Here is a 25,265-nt window from a genome sequence, read left to right on the forward strand (position 1 = left end):
GTGAGTTAACCACTTCCCCGGACAGCCTGTTCCAATGCCTGACCACTCTTTCGGTGAAGAATTTTTCCTAATATCCAATCTAAACCTTTCCTGGAGCAACTTGAGGCCATTTCCTCTTGTCCTATCACTTGTTAATTGGGAGAAGAGACTAATACCCACCTCACTACAACCTCCTTTGAAGTAGTTGTAGAGAGCGATAAGGTCTCCCCTCAGCCTCCTCTTCTCCAGGCTAAACAACCCCAGTTCCCTCAGCTGCCCCTCATAAGACTTCTGCTCTAGACCCTTCACCAGCTTTGTTGCCCTTCTCTGGACACGCTCCAGCACCTCAATGTCCTTCTTGTAGTGAGGGGCCCAAAACTGAACACAGTGTTCGAGGTGCGGCCTCACCAGAGGCGAGTACAGGGGGACAATCACTCCCCTAGTCCTGCTGGCCACACTATTCCTGATACAAGCCAGGATGCTGCTGGCCTTCTTGGCCACCTGGGCTGGCTCATGTTTAGCCGGCTGTTGACCAGCACCCCCAGGTCCTTTTCCGCCAGGCAGCTTTCCAGCCACTCTTCCCCAAGCCTGTAGCGTTGCCTAAAAAAATTGAGCTGCATTCCTTGAGGCTATATGTCTCTCTTCTGGGTACCACAGTGCCATTATTTTTTTTTCAGGTCCTGAGATCATGAGCAAGCTGGCTGGTGAGTCCGAGAGCAACCTGAGGAAAGCCTTTGAAGAAGCAGAGAAGAACGCTCCTGCCATCATCTTCATTGATGAACTGGATGCCATTGCTCCTAAGAGAGAGAAGGTAACCAAAGCCTGTAGAAGGTTGTCCTGGGTTTGGCTAGGATAGAGTTAATTTTTACCAGAAGCTGGGACGGGACAGAGCCAGGACAGGTGACCCAAACTAGCCAAAGGAGGTATTCCCTACCATATGATGTCATGCTCAGCTTAAAAGGGGGCTAGTCGGGGAGGGGCAGCGCAGCTCCAGGACCAGCTCAGATGGTCTGAGCGTGCAATCATCGTGGGGTGAGAAACTGCATTGTGTATCACCCATTTCATATATTCTATTCTAAGTACTGTTGTTATTTCCCTCTCCCTTTGCTGTCCCAGTAAACTGTCCTTATCCCAACCCATGAGTCTTACCTTTGTCTTCCGATTCTCCTCCCCATTCCACGGCAGGGAGGGGTGAGGAAGTGGCTATGTGGTGCTCAGCTGCCAGCTGGGGCTAAACCACGACAAAAGCATACAACCTTCCAAGCCATGAGCAGCCAGTTCCTCCAGGAGAATGCTGTGGGAAACGGTGTCAAAGGCTTTACTAAAGTCTAGGTAGACAACATCCACAGCCTTTCCCTCATCCACCAAGAGGGTCACCTTGTCATAGAAGGAGATCAGGTTAGTCAAGCAGGACCTGCCTTTCATAAACCCATGCTGACCGGGCCTGATCACTTAGTGGTCCTGTACGTGCTGTGTGATGGCACTCGAGATGAGCTGCTCCATAACTGGCACTGAGGTCAGACGGACAGGCCTGTAGTTCCCCGGATGCTCCATCTGGCCCTTCTTGTAGATGGGTGTCACATTTGCTAACCTCCAGTCAACTGGGACCTCCTCGGTTAGCCAGGACTGCTGATAAATGATGGAAAGTGGCTCAGTGAGCACTTCCGCCAGCTCCCGCGGTACCCTTGGGTGGATCCCATCCGGCCCCATAGACCTGTGTGTGTGTGTCTCAGCGGTGTAGCAGGTTGCAAACCATTTCCCCTTGGATTATGGGGGCTTCACTCTGCTCCCTGTCCCTGTCTTCCAGCTCAGGGGGTTGGGTACCCAGAGAACAACTGGTCTTATTGCTAAAGACTGATGCAAAGAAGGCATTAGGTACCTCAGCCTTTTCCTCCTCCTTTGCCACTATGTTTCCCCCCACATCTAACAAAGGATGGAGATTCTCCTTAGTCCTCCTTTTGTTGTTAATGTATTTATAGAAACTTTTTTTTATTGTCTTTAACAGCAGTAGCCAGGTTAAGCTCTACTCGGGCTTTGGCCCTTCTAAGTTTCTCCCTGCATAGCCTAATGACATCTTTGTAGTCCTCCTGAGTTTCCTGCCCCTTCTTCTAAAGGTCATAAACTCTCCCTTTTTCCCTGAGTTCTAGCAAAAGCTCTCTGTTCAGCCAGGCCGGTCTTCTTCCCTGTCAGCTCGTCTTTTGGCACATAGGGACGGCCTGCTCTTGCGCCTTTAAGATTTCCTTCTTGAAGAATGTCCAGCCTTCCTGGACTCCTTTGCCCTTCAGGACTGCCTCCCAAGGGACTCTGCCAACCAGACTCCTAAACAGGCCAAAGTCTACCCTGCAGACGTCCAAGGTAGAAGTTCTTCTGACCTCCCTCCTTACTTCTCCAAGAATCAAAAACTGTATCATTTCATGATCATTATGCCCAAGATGATAGCCTCCAACCATCACATTACCCACAAGTCATTCTCTGCAAGCAACGGGTCCAGCAGGGCACTTTCCCTAGTTGGCTCACTCACCAGCTGTGTCAGGAAGTTATCTTCCACACACTCCAGGGACCTCCTGGACTGTTTCCTCTCTGTCGTATTGTATTTCTAGCAGTTGTCTGGTAAGTTGAAGTCCCCCATGAGAACAAGGGCTAGCAATCGTGAGACTTCTCACAGCTGCTTATAGAATATTTCATCTGCCTCTTCATCCTGGTTGGGTGGTTGATATCAGACTCCCACCATGATGTCTGCCTTGTTGGCCTTCCCCTTGATACTTGTCCATAAGCACTCAACCCTATTGTCAACATCATTAAGCTCTAAACAATCAAAACACTCCTTAACACACAGGGCCACCCCACCACCTCTCCTTCCTTGCCTTTGTCTTCTGAACAGTTTGTAGCCATCCATTGCAGCAGCCCAGTTGCGCAAGTCATCCCACCATGTTTCTGTGATGGCAACTCTATCATAGTTTTCCTGCTGCATAATGGCTTCCAGCTCCTCTTGTTTGTTGCCCATGCTGTGTGCATTGGTGTAGACGCACTTCAGCTGGACTACTGATCCTGCCACCTTTTTGAGAGGAGAAGCTCTAATTCCTACCTGACCATTCTCAGGCACCTCCGTATTTTTTAACGCATCAATCACCTTTGTGTCTTTGGTGTCACATAGCTCTCCATCCTGTACCTCCACTGAGATGACAGACCGAAGGACCTCACTAGCATACTATCCCCCAAACATTGGTGCGCCACCCCCAGGCTTATCTCTAGCAAGCCTGGTTTTATCCCCTCCCCCCTTCGAATCTAGTTTAAAGCTCTTTCAATGAGCCCTGCTAACTCCTGCGCAAAGATCCTTTTACCCCTGAGACAGGTGTACCCCATCTGTCGCCAGCAGGCGTGGTGCCATGTAAAGCAACCCATGATGAAAAAACCCCAAAATTCTGCCGGTGACACCAGGCTTGGAGCCAGGTATTGATAAGCTGGCTCTTCCTGTTTCTTCCTTCATCATTCCCTGCAACTGGAGGGATAGAGAACACTACTTCTGCTCCCAGTCCCTTAACCAGTTGTCCCAAGGCCCTGAAGTTTCTCTTGATTGCCCTTAGACTTCTTGTTGCAACTTCATCACTGCCTACATGAAAAACCAATAATGGATAATAATCTGAAGGCCATACCAGGGTAGGAAGCTTTCTCTTCACATCTTTAACCTGAGCCCCAGAGAGACAGCAGACTTCCCTAAGAAGTGGGTCCAGTCTGCATATTGGGCTCTCTGTTCCCTTCAGAAAGGAGTCTCCTATGACAGTGACCTGTGTTTTTTTCTTTATGGGAGAAGATTTGATGCAGGGCATAGGCTGACTTCACCTTGGCGACACCTCCAAGCTAGATGACCCATTGTCCTCCTTATTGTTCAGTTCCACTTGCAGAGCCTCATACCTGTTATGCAAGGGCACCTGGGATGGTGGGGAAGTCACAGGGCAGACGCATCTGCTGCACCAGGCAGGAACTTGTCACCATTGCCCCCTATCCCTTAAGTCACTGTGTTCATCCAAGTGCAGAGAGGATAGGGAATCCTCCATATCACATGTCCTGCCTGCCTGTTGGGCCTGTCCCAGGGAAGGTAGGGCACAATTCCAGTAGTCTTTCTTTCTCTCTCTCTCACACTCCCTGATACTCCTCAACCTACTCACCTTCTCCCAGAGCTCTGTCACTAAGCTGAGGAGTTTCTTTTCCTGGGCACACCTCCCACAGGTGTGCTCACTGCTGCCATCCTGTACTGGTATAAGTGGGGTACACCCTACAGCCTGACACCTGGGTAGCTGCGTATTCCCACTAGTGCTCTGTCTGGGAAGCTGCATTAGTCATGGTGGGTGTGGAGCTTAGAAAGGTCATGGCTTTCTGCCAGGTGCATACCATTGCACCCTGATTGAGGGTGCTACTCACCCTCCCCAGGGCCTTACATGGCCTCCTACCACAGCAGGAGGTTGTGTTATTTAAGCACAGTGTTCTCAATTTCAGTGTTTTTCTCCCCATTGCTACACACAAGCCTCCCTTTTAACAGATAGTCTCATCCTTCTGCCATTTTAAGATGAGACTTGCCTCACTTGTCTCCCCTCTCCCCTTAAATCTAGCCAGGTTGATGGAGCCCTCCTAGATCTGCCAGGTTTTGGGGCTGAAACACCTGCTGCCCAGGCCTCACGCAACTCCTGCCATGGGAGGAGGTTGCCCTCTCCAGTGTGGCTCAGCCCGAAGGGCCTGGGGCACCCTTCTGCCACACAATCTACATTTAAGCCTCTTTGCAGAAATCCTCAGTTCCTGCACCCCTCCTAAAAGCCAATGGCACATGGCCACTCTGCATCCTATGGCCATTGCTTCAAAGAGGCTCTCCCCTTCAGTTCAGGGCTGGGCCATATCCACTCTGCCACACTGCTCCTGTGTGCATGATGGGACTGGACCCAGGGCTTCTCTCATATAAAACACTGAAGTATAGCAGTAGCACATTTTTCAGTTCAGAGAAGGGAAAAATAAACCAAGGAGCAAGGCAGCAACCTGTAACTGGAAAGGAAGGATAAGAACCATGATCAGAACCTGACTACTGAGTATGAGGCACAAGGGGCAGGCTGGCAGCAGAGCCAAGCCTGTTTTCAGAAACCCAAAGGGATGCATGAAACATTGCAGGGGAAGGGGGAAATCTCTCCACAGAGCCTGATGAACAGTGCTGCTGCAGCATCAGAAGAGGAAGCTCCTCTAATCATAGTGGGGTCACGTTGCACCACAAACTCCAGAGACAGCCTAAGAGCCCCCTTGTGCCTGCCTTCAGGCAGGGCAGATGAAACAGGGATTGCTGGAGAAGTCCTTTGCTGCAGAGGAGCCAAAGCAGCAGGAGACCCAACAGCTCAGGGCCAGCATCACAGAAGCGAGAGAGAACTGCTACCAGGCTCTCTTACTTGGTGCTTTCTGCCAAACCACTTTCTTCTGTTAACTTGAGCTAAGAGGCATAAGAATGAAAAGCAAGCTCCAACGCACCAGGGAAGCACGCATACAGATGTGCTCCACCAGACTGAGGAGTGCTCAGATAGCACGTGAAACACGGGGTTTACAGAGACTGCACCAGTCCCACACAAAGGAATTTCCAGGGCCTGGCTAGAGTTTTATGGGATTTTTATTTTTTTTTATTATTTTTGTGGGATATTTTTTATACAGGCTAGCATTGTACTCTTTGTTAAAACTGCTGATTCTGCCACATAAACTAGAACAGAAATTTCTCAGAAATTAAGTCGGTTCCCCTCCTTGTTAATTCACTGCCTGCCTCCCAACTGAACATGGGTCTGGATTTGTGTTTGCAGAAAACATTCCCTGTACAAAGTCTGATGTGCAGCTACACTGTTCTGACTGAGGAATGAAGAAGCCGAGAGTCCATCGAACATTGGATTTTTCCCTGTACAACATGGCCTGATTTGGAGTTTGGTCCACTGAGGACAGCAAGTTAACCGTAGAGATCATCATCATTGTCTTCACTGTACACGTTGCCCCCACTGCCACCTCCTGTGCCTTGGCTTGGACCGGCGCTGCCCTGGTTACCGGATGGGAACCTGCGTGCAGTAGTGCAGAAGGGGAGAGAAGAGATGCTGTTCAAAAGCCTCCTCACAGCTCAGCATGATCCCCTCCCTCCACACCAACACCCTGGTGCCAAGTATGACAGGCAGGAGAAATGGGATGAAGCCTTATGGCAGGTCATGCAAAAGGCTTATATGGCTACTGGATGTTGCTCATGTTAAAGGAAAAAAAGGGTTGATAAGACTTCAGAAGCACTAACATAGCAGCTACAGCCTACACCTGCCACATGCTCAGCTGGCTGCTGTACACACTGGGGAGAATGGGAAAACATGGTGGAAGAGGGAATTTGTCACCCAGAATCCAGCAGAAAGCTGCCTCTGTGCCCTGTTCTGAGGCTAGCTAAGCCACGCTGTCCTCCTCCCGCTCCCCCACGGTTACCTGAAGCTGCCAAAGCCACGGCTCTGCTGTAGAGTTTGTGCAAACATCTCGTATTTCCTGATGTCGTTGTCACTGACAGAGCGTCGAGCAAAGCGCATGGCCTCCTCAAAGTGATCCCTACGTATCTCAGGAACTGGGTCGTCCTCCTCCACTTCCTGCAGCAGGACAGGACAGAGGGCCCAGGTGAGCTGCATGACCAAGCTCTGCAGCCTGGCCTCTAGGCCAAGATGCTCCAATGCCCACCAAAGTAGGGGCTGGAGAGGGACACTGGCAGACTGTGAGTCACAACTGCAGCAGGGGCCTTCTGAGCAATGCTGACAATGAAGCACCCCAGGAGGTGCCAAGAGCCCACTCATCCCCATCCGAGGATTATAGAGAGTAATGCATCCTGCCTCACCCACAGAGAAGGGCTGCCCTTCTCATGAGCAGGGAAAGCTCAGAGTGCCCCACTCACCATGGCAGAAGGGTTGGTCTGCCTCTCGCGTTCTCGCCTGATCTCACTCTCAATGGATTCACGGATGGCCAGTTTGCAGGCACGCTGGCAAATTTCTGTCAAGTCGGCCCCCGAAAAACCATTGGTCATCTTAGCTAGGAAATCCAGGTCGACATCCTAGTGAAAAAAAACAAAAACAAAAAAATCCAAACCAAGAGAGACCTGTCCTTTATACCTTACACCCTCAGGTGACAAAGAGGTATCTTTAGATCCCATGGTATCAAGGTGCTGCCTTAACTTTGGCCAATTTTGAAAAGATAAGCTGTTGAAGTTCTTGTTTTTCGGAAAAGTTAACCACATACAAAGGGAGGCCACACTCCCCACACACCCAGCAAGACTCTGCAAAACAGCTGTAAATCATAGAATGGTTTGAGTTGGAAGGGACCTCAAAGATCATCTAGTTCCAACCCCCCTGCCATGGGCAGGGACAGCCTCCACTAGACAAGGTTGCTCAAAGCCCCATCCAACCTGGTCTTAAACACTTCCAGGGAGGGGGCCTCCACAACCTCCCTGGGCAACCTGTTCCAGTGCCTCACCACCCTCACAATAAAGAATTTCTTTCTAACATCTCATCTAAATCGACCCTCCTTCAGCTTAAGCCCATTACCCCTTGTCCTGTCACTACACTCCCTGATAAACAGTCCCTCTCCAGCTTTCCTGTAGGCCCCCTTCAGGTACTGGAAGGCCGCAATATGGTCTCTCTGGAGCCTCCTCTTCTCCAGGCTGAACAATCCCAACTCTCTCAGCATGTCCTCATAGGAGAGGTGCTCCAGCCCTCTGATCAACTTCATGGCCCTCCTCTGGACTCGCTCCAACAGGTCTATGTCTGTCTTATGCTGGAGACCTGAAAGCAGTACTCCAGGTGGGGTCTCAATGAGAGCAGAGGGGGAAAATGCCTCTGCACTGTTCGCCCTTGTCCTGGTTCTGGCAAGGATAGAGTTAATTTTCACAAGGAGCCAGGACAGGTGAGCCAGGCTGGCCAGGGGGCTATTCCATACCATGTGACATCATGCTCACCATAAAAGGGGGCTAGTTGGGGCAGGGGTGGGTTTGGTGTGGCTCTGGGACAGGCTGAGCTCTGGTCCATCAGATGGGTAAATTGTTCTCTGTTATCACCCCATTGCGAATATCTGTTATCAGCACTGTTGTTGATTGTTTCCCTCTCCCTTTGCTGTCCCAGTAAACTGCCCTTATCCCAACCCTCGAGGCTTTGCCGTTGTTTTTCTGTTCTCCTCCACATCCCACCGGGGGAGGAGTGAACAAGTGGGTGGAGTGGTGCTCAGCTGCCAGCTGGGGCTAAACCAGTGTCCTTTTTGGCACCCAAGGTGGGGCTCGAGGGGTTGTGATAACAACAAGTCTGACCCAAGTGTGTTAAAACAAAGTTGTTATAAGCATTTATAATGTTATTGAAACAGTCACTGGTCATAATGATGTTCTGTTTGGTCACATGGCTCTGGTTTGTAAAGCCGTGTTTACTTCATGTAATCCCTGTGGTGCTGTTTATCACCTCTGGGAGAGGGGTTCGTGTTCTCATGTTGTTGTATTGTGTGATAATGACTTATGATAAGATATCATTGACAGTCATGGGTCTGAGCTGGTATGTGTATGTAGCATTTCGGTCAGGCCCGTACCTCGGTCAATACCTTTCAGAATTGATTAATAATTGCACCCAATCTATGGGGAAGACGGGGGGGATACCTTCTCCCACTCTTTCACCTCCCCTTTTCCCTTTTGGTTGGTTACAAAAATTTTTGAGTATTTTGAATACCCTTGGAATGTTCAGGCCAGTATATTCCTATTGCTAGGTCTCCTGAATGCTTTCCCACTCCTGTTCAGGGTTAGCAAAAATCTTTCCAAGAGTACCACCCAGGGATCTTCCCCAAGGCTGAATGGTCAGGGCTGGCATGGTATGGGCAGGTATCTCGAGACCTTTTCACCCCCAATGGTTTGGAGCTTCACTCCTGAACAACTGCAAGACCCTGATAAAATGGTAGAATATTTGAAAGGAAAATGCTGTGGGGATTCTAAGGAGACACAACTTACTGCGCTGTGCTGGGCCCTGGCCACAATCTATCAAACACTGCTTGATAGTAGACAGCACCATCAGGGGGAAGAGAGGGAGAAGAGACAGGCAGTGCAGCTACCCAAGCCCCCGCAACAGGCACTGTAGTCAAGCCAAAAGATCAACCCACACCAGTATCAGTCACCCCTATACACAAAAAGAAATACACAAGGAAATCGGTTCGCTTAGTGAGAGATGATGATGAACCAGGGCCATCATGAGAACAGGAAGAAGAGCCAGAACCAGAAGTGATCACTCGATCCCTGTCCCTGAGTGAGCTGCGAGATATGCGGAAAGATTTCAGCCGCCTTCCAGGGGAGCACATTATTACCTGGCTGCTCCGCTGCTGGGATAACGGGGCCAGTAGCCTGGAATTAGAGGGCAGGGAGGCCAAGCAGCTGGGATCCCTGTCTAGGGAAGGGGGCATTGACAAGGCAATTGGGAAGAAGGCACAGGCCCTCAGCCTCTGGAGGCAACTCCTGTCAAGTGGGAGGGAAAGGTATCCTTTCTTCCTCCCTCGTCTCGGCTGTGGAGAAACTGTCCCAGGACGTCTGGCAACTCAAAGAGGATGTATCTTACTCCCCACCTGTACAGACCCATATTTCAGCTGTTAGGAGTAAGCGTTTTTCTGCTCCAGAGAGGGGATATAGAGCATACACACCACGAGGTATCCTGTGGTTTTATCTGTGTGACCACAGAGCAGAAATGAAGAAATGCGATGGGAAGCCTATCTAAACCCTGTGGGCATGAGTACGTGAGGTGCAAGGGAAGACAGTTGTAAAAAGGGACTCTTCCAGGAAAAATGCTGCTCCAGTTTCACTTGATCTGGGGTGCTGCCCGGTGGAAAGGCCTGATCGCACTTATGATCCTCTTGAAGGGACTTCTAAGTCCTTTTTGCAAGTAGCGAGTAGCAAATAGGATGAGCAAGATTAGAGGGGCCCTGCCTCCAGCCAGGTGGAGGAAAGGGACAATTGGGTGTATTGGACTGTGTGGATCCGATGGCCTGGCATGTCAGATCCACAGGAGTACAAGGCCCTAGTGGACACGGGTGCACAGTGTACCCTAATGCCATCGAACTATGAAGGGGTGGAACCCATCTCTATTTCTGGTGTGACAGGGGGATCCCAACAGTTGACTCTGCTGGAGGACAAAGTGAGTCTAACTGGGAATGAGTGGGAAAAGCACCCCATTGTGACTGGGCCGGAGGCTCCATGCATCCTGGGCATAGACTACCTGTAGAGAGGGCATTTCAAAGACCCAAAAGGCTACTGGTGGGCTTTTGGAATAGCTGCCTTGGAAACGGGGGAAACTGAACTGCTGTCTACCTTGCCCAGTCTCTCGGAGGACCCTTCAGTTGTGGGGTTGCTGAGGGTCGAAGAGCAACAGGTGCCGATTGCTACTACAACTGTGCACCGGCGGCAATACCGCACCAACAGAGACTCCCTGGTTCCCATCCACAAGCTGATTCATCAACTGGAGGGTCAGGGAGTGATCAGCAGAACCCACTCACCCTTTAGCAGTCCCATATGGCCAGTGCAAAAATCTAATGGCGAGTGGAGGCTGACGGTAGACTATCGTGGCCTGAATGAAGTCACACTGCCCATGAGTGCTGCCGTGTCAGACATGCTGGAACTTCAATATGAACTGGAGTCAAAGGCAGCCAAATGGTATGCCACAATTGATATTGCTAATGCATTTTTCTCGATCCCTTTGGCAGCAGAGTGCAGGCCACAGTTTGCCTTCACTTGGAGGGGCGTCCAGTACACCTGGAATCGACTGCCCCAGGGGTGGAAACACAGCCCCACCATCTGCCATGGACTGATCCAGACTGCACTGGAAAAGGGTGAAGCCCCAGGGCACCTGCAATACATTGCTGACATCATTGTATGGGGCAGCACAGCAGCAGAGGAAGTTTCTGAGAAAGGGAAGAAAATAATCCAAATCCTGCTGCAGGCTGGCTTTGCCATAAAATGAAGCAAGGTGGAGGGGCCTGTGCAGGAAATCCAGTTTTTAGGTGTAATATGGCATGATGGGCAGTGTCAAATCCCAATGGATGTGATCAACAAAAGAGCAGCCATGTCTCCACTGACCAACACAAAGGAGACACAGGCCTTCTTAGGTGTTGTGGGTTTCTGGAGAATGCACATTCCGAATTACAGTCTGATAGTAAGCCCTCTCTACCACGTAACCCGGAAGAAGAATGATTTCAAATGGGGCCCTGAGGAACGACAAGCTTTCGAACAAATTAAACAAGAAATAGTTCATGCTGTAGCTCTTGGGCCAGTCCGGGCAGGACCAGATGTAAAAAAGGTGCTGTACACCGCAGCCGGGGAGAATGGCCCTACCTGGAGTCTCTGGCAGAAAGCACCAGGGGAGACTCGAGGTCGACCCCTGGGGTTTTGGAGTCGGGGATATAGAGGATCCGAGGCCCGCTACACTCCAACGGAAAAGGAGCTATTGGCAGCGTATGAGGGGGTTTGAGCTCCTTTGGTAGTGATTGATATGGAAGCACAGCTCCTCTTGGCACCCCGACTGCCAGTGCTGGGTTGGATGTTCAGAGAGGGTCCCCTTCTACACATCATGCAACTTACTCCATGTGGACTAAAGTGGGTCGCACTGATCACACAGTGGGCTCAAATAGGAAACCCTGATTGTCCAGGAATTCTGGAAGTGATCACAGACTGGCCAGAAGACAGAGATTTCGGAATGTCACCAGAGGAGGAGGTGACACGTGCTGAAGAAGCCCCACCATATAATAAACTACCAGAGGATAAGAAACCATACGCCCTGTTCACTGATGGGTCCTGTCGCATCGTGGGAAAGCATCGGAGGTGGAAGGCCGCTGTATGCAATCCTACACGGCGAGTTGCAGAAGCTGCTGAAGGAGAAGGTGAATCGAGCCAGTTTGCAGAGATGAAAGCCATCCAGCTGGCTCTAGACATTGCTGAAGGAGGAAAAGTGACCGATGCTGTACCTCTACACTGCCTCATGGATGGTGGCCAATGCCCTGTGGGGGTGGTTACAGCAGTGGAAGCAGAGCAACTGGCAGTGCAGAGGCAAACCCATCTGGGCTGCCCCACTGTGGCAAGATATTGCTGCCCGGCTAGAGAAGCTGGTTGTAAAGGTACATCATGTAGATGCCCACGTACCCAAGAGTCAGGTCACTGAGGAACATCAGAACAACCAGGAGGTGGATCAGGCTGCCAAGATTGAAGTGGCTCAGGTGGATCTGGACTGGCAGCGTAAGGGTGAATTATTTATAGCTCATGGTGGGCCCATGACACCTCAGGCCATCAAGGAAGAGATGCAACATCTAGATGGGCCCGTGATCGAGGGGTGGACTTGACCATGGACACCATCTCACAGGTCATCCATCAATGCGAAATGTGCGCTGCAATCAAGCAAGCCAAGCGGGTAAAGCCTCTGTGGTATGGAGGCCGATGGCTGAAATATAAATATGGGGAAGCATGGCAAATCGACTACATCACGCTCCCACAAACCTGCCAAGGCAAGCGTTATGTTCTTACAATGGTGGAAGCAACCATGGGATGGCTGGAAACATATCCTGTGCCCCATGACACTGCCCGGAACACTATCCTGGGTCTTGAAAAGCAAGTCCTGTGGGGACATGGCACCCCAGAGAGAATTGAGTCCGACAACGGGACTCACTTTCGGAACAACCTCATAGACACCTGGGCCAAAGAGCATGGTATTGAGTGGGTGTATCACATCCCCTATCATGCGCCAGCCTCTGGGAAAATCGAAAGGTGCAATGGGCTGCTAAAAACTACCCTGAGAGCAATGGGTGGTGGGACCCTCCAACACTGGGACACACATTTAGCAAAGGCCACCTGGTTAGTTAACACGAGGGGATCTGCCAATCGAGCTGGCCCTGCCCAGTCAAAATTTCCAGGCTCAGTAGAAGGAGGTAAAGTTCCTGTAGTGCACATGAAAAATATGTTGGGTAAAACAGTTTGGGTTATCCCTGCTTCAGGCAAAGGCAAGCCCATCTGTGGGATTGCTTTTGCTCAGGGACCAGGGTGCACTTGGTGGGTGATGAGAAAGGATGGGGAAGTCCGGTGTGTACCCCAAGGGGATTTGATTTTGGGTGACAATAGCCAATAAATTAAATTGCATGAAGTTAATAGCGATATACTGTATCAATGGTATGACCATAAGAATCACCCAAAACTAATGAAGGATGGACTTTGAAACTGAACAAAGTGCCATGATGATGGAACTAGAACTGCCTTCAACTGGTGCCCAGAAACTTTATCGAAAAATCACATCTTTGGCATCCAGACTGTGAGCATGGACCATACCAGATACACCGGCTGTGAAGACTCCAGATGCAGCGTGCAACAATCCAGCAGCATGCACCATTGCTCCTGCTCTGAGAGACTGTAATGGCAGATGGAACCCAAAGCCATGGACTAAATGAACTCGACAGACATTTTAGAGCGATAGCCCATAGCGTAAGGCAATGAGATCTGTAAAATAATCTGGGCATGACGTAGATGGTATGGAATAAGGGGTGGATAATGTCCTGGTTCTGGCAAGGATAGAGTTAATTTCCCAAGGAGCCAGGACAGGTGAGCCAAGCTGGCCAGGGGGCTATTCCATACCATGTGACATCATGCTCACCATAAAAGGGGGCTAGTCGGGGAAAAGATGGTCTGAGCCTCTGGTCAGTCATTGGATTGGTAAATTGCTTTCTGTTATCACCCATTGTTACTATCTGTTATCAGGACTGTTGTTGATTGTTTCCCTCTCCCTTGCTGTCCCAGTAAACTGCCCTTATCCCAACCCACAAGGCTTTGCCTTTGTTTTTCCCATTCTCCTCCCCATCCCACTGGGGGAGGGGTGAGCGAGTGGCTGCGTGGTGCTCAGCTGCCGGCTGGGGCTGAACCACGTCAACCCTCAAGAAGAGGCAGGTTGACCTGCAGATTTAGGATATGATTTGCTCACATCTCAGCATTCGGAGTCAAATGAAACACTGTCAGACTGGAAATGGAGATGGGGCACAGGCAGGACCAAGACAACCAACCTCCTCTCCTCCCCCTCAACTGAGGGAGTAGTACTGCAACCTCCTTTGAAGCTTTCCTTCCCAACAGCACCTAAAAAGGTAAGCTTGGCATTAAATAGCTTGAGCTCTCACTTGAGATCTGCTTTTCTCTGATTAACTATCAGCTGCATTATTGTCTGCTCCCCAGGCAAGGGACATAGCTCTTGCCTATGATAGAGTTCAGCAACAATTAACTGCAATGGTTCCTCTTCAATTTCTATTTCCCACCCCTGTTTTCTACATTTCTTTTCTTTTAGAGTACAAGAATCTTTTCCATCTTGCATAACAGGCTCTCCTGTTCCCACACTGCAGGCAGAACTCCACTATGCGATAAAGACCTGCTGTGCTTACACACCAACACCTAGCTTCATTGATACCTAGTTTCAGAGCTCAAGCCACCCCCTACCTCTTCATTTCCATCCTTCAGGGACTGAAGGTTTCCCAGCTCTGTACTGCATGGAGCAGTAACCAACTCTCTGCTCTATCCTCAGCTTGTGAGGAGCACGTGCAGCACACAGAAAACCCAAGTCAGACACAGTCAGGGCGCAGATCCTACCTTGGCAACTGGTGATTTCCTCAGGTTGGCCTTAAGAATAGCAACCCGTGACTTCTCGTCAGGCAAAGGGATGTAGATGAGCTGATCCAGGCGGCCAGGGCGCAAGATGGCTGGATCAATGATGTCTGGCCTGTTGGTAGCACCGATGATGAAGACGTTTTTCTTGGTGGACATGCCGTCCATTTCTGTCAGGATCTGGTTGATGACACGGTCTGCAGCACCACCACCATCTCCGATATTCCCACCTCGAGCCTTTGCAATGGAGTCCAGCTCATCAAAGAAGAGCACACAAGGGGCTGCTTGGCGGGCCTGCAAAAAGCAAACGGGAACAGTTACCCCATGTTAATACCACCAGGCGAGGAGCATGCTGATTTCACACTAAGCCTACCCTACAATTAAAGCAGCTCAGAGGAGTACCAGAGCACTTCTGCTGCAAGGAGAGCTTGGAGGAGCTGCTTCAGAACAGTCTCCTGCCACATAAACCCTCAATTAAATTTTCCTGAACAACAAGCTGTACTTCCCCAAAGCTAGGAGCATTGTGAACCAAGCAGAAGGGTGGTAACTCCAATGCCTAGAGGGAGCTATTTTTCCTGACCAGAACTCTCCCTGCAAGATCTGGGGATGTCAATTGGCTATTTAGACACTCAAGTATCAGTAAGTGAGATATATCAAATGGAAGGGGGAAATCCAATTGCTGTCTTCAGCTACCCAATGGGTTATAGGGAAAAGGGAGCCAGATCCTTCAAGGTGTGTAGTGAAAGGATGAAAGACCACAGGCACAAATGGCTGCAAAGAGTAATTCCAGTTAGAAATAAAGAAAAAAGTTTCTTCACAAGAGAGCTCAAACACTAGCACAAGGCCCAGAGAGGTCAGGGATTCTCCATCCTTAGCACACGTTCAGAACACGAGGCCCTGAGCAACCTGACTGAATTTCCAAGTTATCTCCCTGCTCTGGACAAACAGCTGGACCAGATAGCCTTGGAGGTTCCCTCTTGACCTAAGTTTTTCTCTCTCACTCTCCTTCCAACTTTGTTCTTTCAGCACTTTCCCTGACCACGGGAGTGAGGATTCCCAAGATAATCCATGCAGATACCTCCTGGGACAGGAGGTCGCACTATCTACAGGGGAACTGAGTAGTAGGAGTGAGCTCCTTTCTAAGCCATATATATTGCAGGACTAGAATAGAATAGATTTCAGTTCGAAGGGACCTACAATGATCATCTAGTCCAACTGAAGAAGAACCCATAGCATGTTTTGAAAAATCTGTAGAAGGTGATAGCTAATGAGGTGTCAAAATAAGTTTTCAGGGATGCAGAGAATATCTATGCCATCCTAATGCTAGCCTCACTGCTAAGACACTGGGACATTTATCATCCTGTAACAGATACAAATTGTAGCAGGAGAAAACCATTTAAATAGCTATGTTGCCAAAGAGAATTAATTCCCTCACATCAGGAAAGCAGCCTCTGCTCTCAGTGCAAGTGAGGAAAACACAAAACACACAAAGAACCAGGCCAGTAAGACCCCCAAAACATTGTCTGCACTGCACTTGTATCTCAGTACAAACATAGCATAAGTAGAAGATACACTTACCTTGTCAAATATCTCACGCACGTTAGCTTCAGACTCGCCAAACCACATGGTGAGCAATTCTGGCCCTTTGATGGAAATGAAGTTTGCCTGGCATTCATTGGCAATGGCTTTGGCCAGCAGTGTCTTACCACAACCGGGTGGCCCATAGAATAGAACCCCTTTTGATGGGGTCATGCCAAATTTGAGGAACTTGTCTGGGTGCTCCACAGGATACTGAAGGAGAACAAAACAAAAACCTCTTGTGATGAGCCAGAACAGGTCTGTACCTTAGAATCACAGAATGGTTTGGATTGAAAGGCACCTTTAAAGATCACGTAGTCCAACCTCCCTGCCATGGGCAGGGACATCTTTCACTAGATCAGTTTTGTTTCTGCTCCTACCAGAAACACTACCTGAGATTTCCGGTGGGTTAAGCACAAGATTCTGCCTGCTCAGTGCCACTGAAGTTTTTAAATGGGCACTGGTTTGAAAAGCATCACAGCAAAATTGTAAAGCTGCCTTAAATAGTCTATTTCCACCTATGAACTAAGTACCAGGTTCAGGTAGTTTTCCAGCACACTTAACCCCAGCTTCACTCTGCCCTGCAGAAGCAAAAGGGAACAGCTCATTATTTAATCTATTTGCTCTGCCCTCTAAAGACAGGCAAGGTGTCTGATGTGAGCATTTATCCTCTGCAACAAGGTCAGAGATAGGTGATGATTTTAATGCCAGAAAATTAGACTGAAAAGTAGATTCTTTTATTTACAGACAGGCTGTTTCTACAGTGCCAACTGAAAGCAGAGACATATCAAACCCAAACCACCCCAATGCAGGAAGGCACCAGAAGTTTCCACAGACCATTCATGACTTTGTTCCAGCCTCTCCTTTCATAGGAGACTTCACAATTACTTCTCACCTGTCCCTATGCTAATGCTGATGGAAAGCCCTTCAGGGGCTCTCTATATGAGAATTTTCATCCACTTTGACATATAAAGCCACCATGTAACAGGATTCTCAGCAGTGGTCCCACTGCTGGTCTCCACTTAAGAGAAGTAGAACTTCTGTTTCTGTATGTAGCAAAACACCCACCCAAGATGTCACTGTAGACTCAGCTAAGGAAAGCCTGATGCTGCTTACCAGCACCTTCCTCTCCATAAGTTCACTAAGATGGAACAGCATGCTATTTTCAGTCCATTACAAGAAAATACCATAAAAACTCTGCATTTACCTTGTTCACAGTCCAAACAGGAATGTGAAGAGGTTCTGGATTGTATTATTATTTTTCAAGCTGACTAGGCAAAAATCTGTTGGAAACCTTTACCTGTACAAGTTCCTGGAGTTCTCTCTTTACATCTTCTAGACCACCAATATCTTCCCAGGTAACTTGTGGCACCTCCACTACAGTCTCCCGAAGAGCAGAAGGGTTGCTCTGGCTCAGAGCCCACTATTATTAGAAGAAACAGCATTGTATGAATTGTAACATGTTATGTTCCCACGCTTCAGATAAGCAATTAGACGTTGCACCCAAAAGAAAGAGGGGCACTCCTGCGTTACCCTGAAGTCATCCATGGTCACAGCCAGCGAGTTCATCACTTCAGCATCGATGGTTTCATCTTCTAGGTCTATGAGATCCATCTTCTTTCTGATAGCCTGAAGAGCAGCTTCTGAGCAAAGAGCAGCCAAGTCAGCACCAACATGGCCATGGGTCTCGTTTGCCACCTGAAAGCAGAGCACTGACTGACTCACAGGGATACAAGCAAGTGCTCTGCAAGGGCAATGCGTGTTCTAGTCATTCACTCAGAGGTGCAACAGAACTCTAGAGGACAGGAACATCAGTGCTCTGCTGCAAACAAGACAAGTGCTATCACATATTTAACAGACAAAGACACTGCTGTTCCATCTCTTACTTGACATCAAAGCTGCAACTGGAATTCAGATGGTGTGCAGAAAAATAACCCTGAGGACTGCAGTTCTTCATTCAGGACAGATTACAGTAACCATCCAGTATCACCACAACATTCACCCACCTCTGTAAGCACTTTCAGGTTTGCTTTAAAGAGAATGCCACAGCAAACAAACCCAGAAGGATGGTGGCAAGGCACTTCCAAACTGGACTGATACATGTTTGTTTCACTTAGCCATGCCATTCTTTAGTAGCGAGCGAGGATTTTTGGTCACTGGTAAACTAATTTGAAGGAAGCCCAGAGATCATACATTCACCCAGTTTCACGCTGTCCTAAACGAGCAACTGTGTTTACACAATCAAGCCATAACAGTTTTTCCACTATAAAACAGAGCATCAGGAACATCTGTCTGCAGAGACAAGCTTTCCTAATAGCATGCTACTCACCTGTTCCAGATCCACATCATCAGCCAGTTTCATATTTTTTGTGTGGATCTGCAGGATCTCCAGGCGCCCGGTGGCATCTGGGATACCGATATCTACCTCTCTGTCAAAACGACCTGGAGAGTGCAAAACATACATTGAGCTGCTGTGTCTGTGAACTAAAGGAGCTACAGTTACTGCCTTCCTCTGACAGAGGAACATGATGATGAGCTACAAACACATACAATTTCGGAAAATGCCAAAGCTTTGGGTTTTTCTGCAGCATCTATCAGCACAGTAGAGTCAGATCAGAGAAGGAGGAAAGGCTTTAGCCATTTAGGGAAAGTAAGACTACTGTATTAACTAGAGTTCAAGATTATGCAAACTCAGAGGATTTCTGTTTTTTCCAAGCTCCATTTATAGGAAAACATGCTTCCCCTAACCAACACACCACGAGACACTTTTGTTTATTCCTGCCTTTGTGTCCTCAGCACAGGAATCCACAAATACAGAGAGATTTAATTTTTCAGAACTTTCATAGCAGTACCCAAGTGATAAAAAACATTAACTGCCCCAATATCTGGGGAGGCAGGAAACCTATGTATTACTGCAATATTAACTAAGGTACGTACACCTATAGTTTTCCTCTAGCCATAGCTGCATATTCAAATGCCTCACTACACATTTAAGAGGCCATTTTTTCCTGCAAACTTGACTGGTTTGCTATTATAAACTTTACCAACCGGTCATACAACAGACATTCATTCACACAGCAAAGTTTCAAAGACCCGAATCTCAGAAACTACCAGACTTGTCATCAATAAAAGAAAGAGAAATTGGACAATTCAGAGCTTTCTGCAACCTGAGGTATGAAAAACCCCTTAAACGTTCAGTCCTGAAATAGCCTCACCTAATGAAGTAAAAAAGCGCGTTACCCTCTAAGTATTTTGTTATTTCTACAAGTTCTAACCTAATAAAGCACAGAAAATGATACCAAATGCTGGAAGCCTAGAAATGAATTTCAAAAAAGTAGCTGGAGACAAGTCAATAGTTTATGTAACACACAGAAGTCTAATATTAATTTCTGCTCAATCTTTCCAAGGCCCCAGAAGCATAGTCCATAACAAAGTATCTGATACGCATTTTTAAAAAAAAAAAAAAAAGGCAATCATGGTTACCAAATCGCCTGAGTGCTGGGTCAATGCTGTTAGGTCTGTTGGTAGCTGCCATAACGATCACATGTGCTCTCTGTTTCAGTCCATCCATAAGAGTCAACAGCTGAGACACTATGCGACGTTCCACCTCTCCATGTGTCTATGGAGAGAGAAAGTAATGATTAGACCAAAAGCTCTACAACACAGCACAGGAGCTAGTACTGCACCAGAGCAGACAAATACAACAAACGCAAACTGTTAAGAAACATCATGAACTACGTCAGATTCTTCTAATATCCTACTTCTGATAACTAACTGAATTCAAGCATTAAGTTAAATATTGCTTTACGCTGTAGTCAAGTGCAGAGATTCACACCAGCTGGTACCAAAAAAAAAGATGTACTACTCTACTGTTGTTGTGGTTTAGCCCTGGCCAGCAGCTGAGCACCATGCAGCCACTTGCTCATCCCTATCCCTCCCCCTCATGGGATGGACAGGAGAATCGGAAGACAAAGGTAAAACTTGTGGGTTGGGATAAGGACAGTTTATGGGGACAGCAAAGGGAGAGGGAAATAACAACAATACTTAGAATATAAAAAACGAGTGATACACAATGCGGTTTCTCATCTGACAACCATATAACTCGGACCGCTCAGACCAGTCCCAAAGTCCGGAAGCAGTCAGTCCCAAGCAGTGCGGCTCCTCCCCAGCTAACCCCCTTTATATGCTGAGCATGAAGTCATGTGGTATGGAATACCCCATCTGGCCAGTTTGGGTCACCTGTCCTGGCTGTGTCCTGTTCCAGTTCCTTGTGAAAATTAACTCTATCCCAGCCAAACCCAGGACATTATCCACCCCTTATTCTACACCATCTACGTCTTTGAGATATATATATACACACACACAGAGCTATCATTCCCTTAGTCTATGGGCCGTCCCTCTAAAATGTCCGTTGAGTTCATTTAGTCCATGACTTTGGGCTCCATCTGTCATTACAGGCTCTCAGGGCAGGAGAGACTGGTGCGTGCTGTTAGACTGTTGTGTGCTGCACCATGCTTGCGGTCTGAAGACGTCAATTTCAAGGAAGTTGCTGGGCACCAGTTGCTGAAGCCAGTTCTAGTTCCATCATCACTGCACTTAGCTCAGTTGCAAAGTCCATCCTTCGTTATTTCGGGTAATTCTTACTGTAATACTATTGATACAGCATACAGCAATTGTAACAATGATAACATACAATAGCAGGGTTATTTAGCACTTCATATAATTTAATTTACTGGCTATTCTCATCCAAAATCAGATCCCCTTGGGGTACACATTGGACTTCCCCATTCTTGCGCATCATCTGCCAAGTGCACCCTGGTCCCTGAGCAAAAGCAATCCCGCAGATGGGCTTGCCTTTGCCTGAAGCAGGGATAACCCAAACTGTTTTACCCAACATATTTTTCATGTGCACTACAGGAACTTTACCTCCTTCTACTGAGCCTGGAAATTTTGACTGGGCAGGGCCAGCTCGATTGGCAGATCCCCTCGTGTTAACTAACCAGGTGGCCTTTGCTAAATGTGTGTCCCAGTGTTTGAGGGTCCCACCACCCATTGCTCTCAGGGTAGTTTTTAGCAGCCCATTGCACCTTTCGATTTTCCCAGAGGCTGGTGCATGATAGGGGATGTGATACACCCACTCAATACCATGCTCTTTGGCCCAGGTGTCTATGAGGTTGTTCCGAAAGTGAGTCCCGTTGTCGGACTCAATTCTCTCTGGGGTGCCATGTCGCCACAGGACTTGCTTTTCAAGACCCAGAATAGTGTTCCGGGCAGTGTCATGGGGCACAGGATATGTTTCCAGCCATCCCATGGTTGCTTCCACCATTGTAAGAACATAACGCTTGCCTTGGCAGGTTTGTGGGAGCGTGATGTAGTCGATTTGCCATGCTTCCCCATATTTATATTTCAGCCATCGGCCTCCATACCACAGAGGCTTTACCCGCTTGGCTTGCTTGATTGCAGCGCACATTTCGCATTGATGGATGACCTGTGAGATGGTGTCCATGGTCAAGTCCACCCCTCGATCACGGGCCCATCTAGATGTTGCATCTCTTCCTTGATGGCCTGAGGTGTCATGGGCCCACCATGAGCTATAAATAATTCACCCTTACGCTGCCAGTCCAGATCCACCTGAGCCACTTCAATCTTGGCAGCCTGATCCACCTCCTGGTTGTTCTGATGTTCCTCAGTGACCTGACTCTTGGGTACGTGGGCATCTACATGATGTACCTTTACAACCAGCTTCTCTAGCCGGGCAGCAATATCTTGCCACAGTGGGGCAGCCCAGATGGGTTTGCCTCTGCACTGCCAGTTGCTCTGCTTCCACTGCTGTAACCACCCCCACAGGGCATTGGCCACCATCCATGAGGCAGTGTAGAGGTACAGCATCGGTCACTTTTCCTCCTTCAGCAATGTCTAGAGCCAGCTGGATGGCTTTCATCTCTGCAAACTGGCTCGATTCACCTTCTCCTTCAGCAGCTTCTGCAACTCGCCGTGTAGGATTGCATACAGCGGCCTTCCACCTCCGATGCTTTCCCACGATGCGACAGGACCCATCAGTGAACAGGGCGTATGGTTTCTTATCCTCTGGTAGTTTATTATATGGTGGGGCTTCTTCAGCACGTGTCACCTCCTCCTCTGGTGACATTCCGAAATCTCTGTCTTCTGGCCAGTCTGTGATCACTTCCAGAATTCCTGGACAATCAGGGTTTCCTATTTGAGCCCACTGTGTGATCAGTGCGACCCACTTTAGTCCACATGGAGTAAGTTGCATGATGTGTAGAAGGGGACCCTCTCTGAACATCCAACCCAGCACTGGCAGTCGGGGTGCCAAGAGGAGCTGTGCTTCCATATCAATCACTACCAAAGGAGCTCAAACCCCCTCATACGCTGCCAATAGCTCCTTTTCCGTTGGAGTGTAGCGGGCCTCGGATCCTCTATATCCCCGACTCCAAAACCCCAGGGGTCGACCTCGAGTCTCCCCTGGTGCTTTCTGCCAGAGACTCCAGGTAGGGCCATTCTCCCCGGCTGCGGTGTACAGCACCTTTTTTACATCTGGTCCTGCCCGGACTGGCCCAAGAGCTACGGCATGAACTATTTCTTGTTTAATTTGTTCGAAAGCTTGTCGTTCCTCAGGGCCCCATTTGAAATCATTCTTCTTCCGGGTTACGTGGTAGAGAGGGCTTACTATCAGACTGTAATTCGGAATGTGCATTCTCCAGAAACCCACAACACCTAAGAAGGCCTGTGTCTCCTTTGTGTTGGTCAGTGGAGACATGGCTGCTCTTTTGTTGATCACATCCATTGGGATTTGACACTGCCCATCATGCCATATTACACCTAAAAACTGGATTTCCTGCACAGGCCCCTCCACCTTGCTTCATTTTATGGCAAAGCCAGCCTGCAGCAGGATTTGGATTATTTTCTTCCCTTTCTCAGAAACTTCCTCTGCTGCTGTGCTGCCCCATACAATGATGTCAGCAATGTATTGCAGGTGCCCTGGGGCTTCACCCTTTTCCAGTGCAGTCTGGATCAGTCCATGGCAGATGGTGGGGCTGTGTTTCCACCCCTGGGGCAGTCGATTCCAGGTGTACTGGACGCCCCTCCAAGTGAAGGCAAACTGTGGCCTGCACTCTGCTGCCAAAGGGATCGAGAAAAATGCATTAGCAATATCAATTGTGGCATACCATTTGGCTGCCTTTGACTCCAGTTCATATTGAAGTTCCAGCATGTCTGACACGGCAGCACTCATGGGCAGTGTGACTTCATTCAGGCCACGATAGTCTACCGTCAGCCTCCACTCGCCATTAGATTTTTGCACTGGCCATATGGGACTGCTAAAGGGTGAGTGGGTTCTGCTGATCACTCCCTGACCCTCCAGTTGATGAATCAGCTTGTGGATGGGAACCAGGGAGTCTCTGTTGGTGCGGTATTGCCGCCGGTGCACAGTTGTAGTAGCAATCGGCACCTGTTGCTCTTCGACCCTCAGCAACCCCACAACTGAAGGGTCCTCCGAGAGACTGGGCAAGGTAGACAGCAGTTCAGTTTCCCCCGTTTCCAAGGCAGCTATTCCAAAAGCCCACCAGTAGCCTTTTGGGTCTTTGAAATGCCCTCTCTACAGGTAGTCTATGCCCAGGATGCATGGAGCCTCCGGCCCAGTCACAATGGGGTGCTTTTCCCACTCATTCCCAGTTAGACTCACTTTGTCCTCCAGCAGAGTCAACTGTTGGGATCCCCCTGTCACACCAGAAATAGAGATGGGTTCCACCCCTTCATAGTTCGATGGCATTAGGGTACACTGTGCACCCGTGTCCACTAGGGCCTTGTACTCCTGTGGATCTGACATGCCAGGCCATCGGATCCACACAGTCCAATACACCCAATTGTCCCTTTCCTCCACCTGGCTGGAGGCAGGGCCCCTCTAATCTTGCTCATCCTATTTGCTACTCGCTACTTGCAAAAAGGACTTAGAAGTCCCTTCAAGAGGATCATAAGTGCGATCAGGCCTTTCATTCGGTCTGGGGGACTGCCCACTGGAAACTGGAGCAGCATTCTTTCTGGAAGAATCCTTATTTGTGAGTGTTTTGCTTTGAAGCTCACATACCTGTGCCTCTAGGGTCAAAGTAGGTTTTCCATCCCATTTCCTCATGTCCTCCCCATGGTCACGCAGGTAAAAACTACAGGGTGCCTCGTGGTGTGTACCCTCTATATCCCCTCTTTTGAGGGGAGGAAAGCTTACTCCTAACAGCTGAGATACTGGTCCATACAGGTGAGGAGTAGGACATACTCTCTTTGAGTTGCCAGACCTCCCAGGACAGTTTCTCCACAGCCAAGACAAGGGAGGAAGAGAGAATTTCTTCATATTGCTGGAGTCAGCCAGCCACTTCTTCCACCGTGGGTGCCTCTTCGCCTTTCCAGTCCGTTACTGCCAGTGAGTTGGCATGCAACAGTGGTGCACTCTGTACTAACTTCCACCACATGAGTCGGGTACATTTGACTTCATCAGGATCTGTAGGTAACTGCACATTGTCCAGGTCATAATAAACCATCTCCCACACAGCTAATTCCCTCAGGTACTGGATACCTCTCTCCATGGTGGTCCACTTGCCTGGCCGACATACGACATCTTCGCTGAAAGGATACCTTTCCCTCCCACTTGACAGGAGGCGCCTCCAGAGGCTAAGGGCCTGTGCCTTCTTCCCAATTGCTTTGTCAATGCCCCCTTCCCTAGACAGGGATCCCAGCTGCCTGGCCTCCCTGCCCTCCAGTTCCAGGCTACTGGCCCCGTTATCCCAGCAGCGGAGCAGCCAGGTAATAATGTGCTCCCCTGGAAGGCGGCTGAAATCTTTCCGCATATCTCGCAGCTCACCCAGGGACAGGGATCGAGCGATCACTTCTGGTTCTGGCTCTTCTTCTTGTTCTCGTGATGGTCCCGGTTCATCATCATCCTTCATTAAGTGAACCGATTTCTTTGTGTATTTCTTCTTGTGTATAGGGGCGACTGATACCAGTACAGATTGTTTTTTTGGCTCAGCTGCACTGCCTG

The 25,265-nt window shown here is 48.9% G+C and overlaps 1 protein-coding gene and 1 long non-coding RNA gene across 3 annotated transcripts in view; both read right to left on the bottom strand.

The window, feature by feature from the left end:
• Window positions 1-25,265, bottom strand: part of LOC142599220 (uncharacterized) — a 434,245-nt gene that overhangs the window by 130,450 nt on the left and 278,530 nt on the right. The window lies entirely within an intron of this gene.
• The window catches only part of LOC142599163 (transitional endoplasmic reticulum ATPase-like), a 35,985-nt gene continuing 16,319 nt past the window's right edge, over window positions 5,600-25,265 (bottom strand). Inside the window, exons 9-17 of one of the 2 annotated variants that reach the window (XR_012832820.1) lie at window positions 19,703-19,838; window positions 18,549-18,661; window positions 17,753-17,917; window positions 17,520-17,642; window positions 16,220-16,432; window positions 13,256-14,935; window positions 6,905-7,972; window positions 6,451-6,605; window positions 5,600-6,047 (exon numbers count right to left, since the gene is read on the bottom strand). Coding sequence is in view for 1 of the 2 variants with exons in the window: in XM_075738925.1 (XP_075595040.1) it covers window positions 5,942-6,047; window positions 6,451-6,605; window positions 6,905-7,060; window positions 14,627-14,935; window positions 16,220-16,432; window positions 17,520-17,642; window positions 17,753-17,917; window positions 18,549-18,661; window positions 19,703-19,838 (1,476 nt within the window). In the remaining variant the exon portion in view is untranslated. The remainder of the gene's footprint in view (window positions 6,048-6,450; window positions 6,606-6,904; window positions 7,973-13,255; window positions 14,936-16,219; window positions 16,433-17,519; window positions 17,643-17,752; window positions 17,918-18,548; window positions 18,662-19,702; window positions 19,839-25,265) is intronic. The other variant, XM_075738925.1, reaches the window with a different exon arrangement.

Source organism: Balearica regulorum, chromosome W, assembly GCF_011004875.1.
Source record: "Balearica regulorum gibbericeps isolate bBalReg1 chromosome W, bBalReg1.pri, whole genome shotgun sequence".
Classification (NCBI taxonomy): Eukaryota; Metazoa; Chordata; class Aves; order Gruiformes; family Gruidae; genus Balearica; species Balearica regulorum.